This window comes from Nicotiana sylvestris, chromosome 8, assembly GCF_000393655.2.
Source record: "Nicotiana sylvestris chromosome 8, ASM39365v2, whole genome shotgun sequence".
NCBI lineage: Eukaryota > Viridiplantae > Streptophyta > Magnoliopsida > Solanales > Solanaceae > Nicotiana > Nicotiana sylvestris.
Genome location: NC_091064.1, coordinates 52284070 through 52287097, shown reverse-complemented (window position 1 = coordinate 52287097; position 3028 = coordinate 52284070). Strand labels below are relative to the sequence as shown.

Here is a 3028-nt window from a genome sequence, read left to right as displayed (position 1 = left end):
GTAAGATAGATTCATATTCCATTGAGAATGTCTACTTGATAGATGGCTTGAAATATAGCCTAATTAGTGTATCACAACTGTGTGACAGAGGTTACCTTGTAGAATATACCTCTACCAAATACTTTGTGATTAGTCTTACCGCTGACAAGATTATTTTACAGGGAAAAAGGGTTAAGAATACTTACATTATAGATTTGTCCACTCTTTTAGAAAATTAACTCACTCGTTTGAGTGTGTTGGATAATGATCCCCTCCTGTGGCACAAAAGACTTGGTCATGCAAGTCTGAACCAACTCAACAACTTAGTTTCCAAGGACCTGGTGATAGGGTTACCTAACATCAAGTTCAAGAAAGACAAAGTTTGTGAGGCCTGTGCAAGGGGCAAGCAAGTAATATCATCATTTAAAAGCAAGAAAATGGTAAGCACAACCAGGACGATTGTCCAATGAGAACATTGAGCAGAGGTGGTAAGAAATATGTGATGGTACTTGTTGATGATTATTCTAGGTTTACCTGGGTACTGTTTCTAACATCTAAGGATGAATCATTTGACATGTTTACTACCTTGGTTAGAAAAACTCAGAAACAACTAGGTAATCAACTTGCATCAGTCAGGTCTGATCATGGAACTGAATTTGAAAATGCTGAATTTGCTGAATTTTGTGATGAGCATAGTATAAATCATAATTTTTCTGCCCATAGGACTCCTCAACAAAATGGAGTAGTTGAAAGAAAGAATAGGACTCTTGAAGATATGGCTAGGACTATGCTTCTTTCTAGTAAACTGCCCCATAGCTTCTGGGCAGATGCTATAAATATTGCATGTGATATCATTAATAGATGCATGACTAGACCTCTTGTAGATAAGACTCCCTATGAGTTACTTAAAGGGAGAAAACCAAATATATCCCATCTTAGGGCATTTGGATGCAAGTGCTTTGTGCACAATAATGGAAAGGACTCCCTAGGAAAGTTTGATCCTAGAAGTGATAAGGGAGTATTCTTGGGATATTCTTCGCATAGTAAAGCTTATAAAGTGTTCAATAAAAGAACTTTGTATGTAGAAGAAAGTGTACATGTAGTTTTTGATGAAACTAACATTCTTTCTGAGAGACAAGAACATGAAGATGAAGCTATTGGGCTGGTAAAAGATTTGAGTAAAGTCTCAGCTCAAGCTAAAGTTACACCAAAAGAAGGAACAGGTGATGGAACAGGTTCTTCCATCCAGGGCAACCTGACAGGGGGAACTGAACAAAGAGGAACTGAAATCAATCCCCTAAAGGAACTTGTTCATGACCCTGTTCCTCAACAACAGAACATGGGAGAAACATCAAGCAGAAATCAGTTGGTTGTGACACCTCACAAGTATCAAAGTTCTCATACCATTGAGAACATAATCACTGATCCTACCTCTGGAGTTAAAACTAGATCACAATTAAAGAATATGTGTGTTTTTGATGCTTTCCTATCTCCTATTTAATCTAAAAATGTTGTTGAGGCTTTGCAGGATGCAGACTAGGTAAATGCAATGTAAGATGAACTGAATCAGTTTGAGAGAAGTCAAGTTTGGCATCTAGTTCTAAGACCCAAGGACAGATCAGTAATTGGCACTAAATGGGTCTTCAGAAAAAAGCTTGATGAAAATGGAACAGTTACAAGAAATAAGGCAAGACTAGTGGTCCAAGGTTATAGCCAAGAGGAGGGTATAAATTATGATGAGACCTTTGCTCCAGTTGCAAGACTGGAGGAAATAAGACTCCTCATAGCTTTTGCAACACACATGGAATTCACTTTTCATCAGATGGATGTCAAAAGTGCCTCCTAAATGGCTACCTAAAATAAAAATGTTTGTTAAACAACCTCTAGGGTTTGAGACCAAGGAGTGTTCGGAACAAGTGTACAAATTAGACAAGGCTCTCGATAGACTCAAGCAGGTCCCTAGAGCATGGTATGAACAATTGTCCAAATTCCTGCTTGAATATGGCTACAAATGAGGTAAAATTGACGGTACTCTATTCCTGATGAAAAAAGGTAAATATCTTCTTGTGGTACAAATTTATGTTGATAAAATAATTTTTGGGGCAACCACTGACAAACTAAGTAAGGATTTTTCCAAATTAATGGGGAGTGAGTTTGAAATGAGTATGATGGGTGAGCTTAACTTTTTCTTAGGCTTACATATCAAACAAAACTCAAATGGAACCATGATCCATCAGCAGAAATATGCAAAAGAGTTGATCAAAAAGTTTAAAATGGATGAATCAAAGGAAATAGACACTCCCATTGAAACATATACTAAATTAGACATAGATGAACCTGGTTCATCTGTTGATCAGAAGTTGTAAAGGGGTATGATTGGTTCACTTTTGTATCTTACTACCATCAGACCTGATATAGTTTTTAGTGTAGGGCTTTGTGCTCGTTTTCAGGCTAATCCAAAGGAATCTCACTTGACTGATGTCAAGAGGATACTGAGATATTTGAAAGGCACTACTGATCTGTGTCTTTTGTACCCTAAAGGTAGTAATTTTAATCTAGTAGGGCATGTTGATGCTGACTATGCAGGTTTCCTTGTTGAAAGGGAGAAAACCTCATGTATGGCTTATTTTCTTGGTTCATGTCTTGTATCATGGGCCACTAAAAAGCAGAATTCAGTGGCCTTGTCCGCAACTGAGGTTGATTATGTTGTTGCTGCCTCTTGTTGTGCTCAATTGATGTGGATTAGACAGTAGCTTATAGATTTTGGCATTGAAGTTGGTTGCATTCCTATCTTCTTTGATAACACTAGTGCTATAAGTATGACAAAGAACCATGTTCATCTTAAGAGGACTAAGCACATAGATGTTAGTACCACTTCTTAAGAGATAACTATGAGAAATGATTGATCATCATAGAATTCTATGCTACTGATAAACAAATTGCTGACATCTTTACTAAAGTACCTAGTAGAGAAAACTTTGAAAGGAACAAGTTGGAATTAGGGATGATTAAGATCACCTAATGGGACTAGCTCAGAATGCACAATAAA

At 37.2% G+C, this 3028-nt stretch overlaps 1 protein-coding gene across 1 annotated transcript; it reads left to right on the top strand.

Annotated features, from left to right (window-relative positions):
• The first annotated feature begins 2204 nt into the window (after positions 1 to 2204).
• LOC138875024 (secreted RxLR effector protein 161-like) lies at positions 2205 to 2732 on the top strand. Its single transcript, XM_070153831.1, has 2 exons — positions 2205 to 2341; positions 2387 to 2732. Exons 1-2 carry the CDS (start codon positions 2205 to 2207, stop codon positions 2730 to 2732), a joined length of 483 nt encoding a protein of 160 aa, XP_070009932.1.
• Positions 2733 to 3028: the final 296 nt, after the last annotated feature.

Excerpts from the sequence above, each read along its gene's own strand:
- LOC138875024 (XM_070153831.1), top strand. The coding sequence starts at position 2,205 with ATGATCCATCAGCAGAAATATGCAAAAGAGTTGATCAAAAAGTTTAAA. Across the intron at positions 2,342-2,386 it reads TCATCTGTTGATCAGAAGTT|ACCTGATATAGTTTTTAGTG; the intron begins GTAAAGGGGTAT and ends TACTACCATCAG.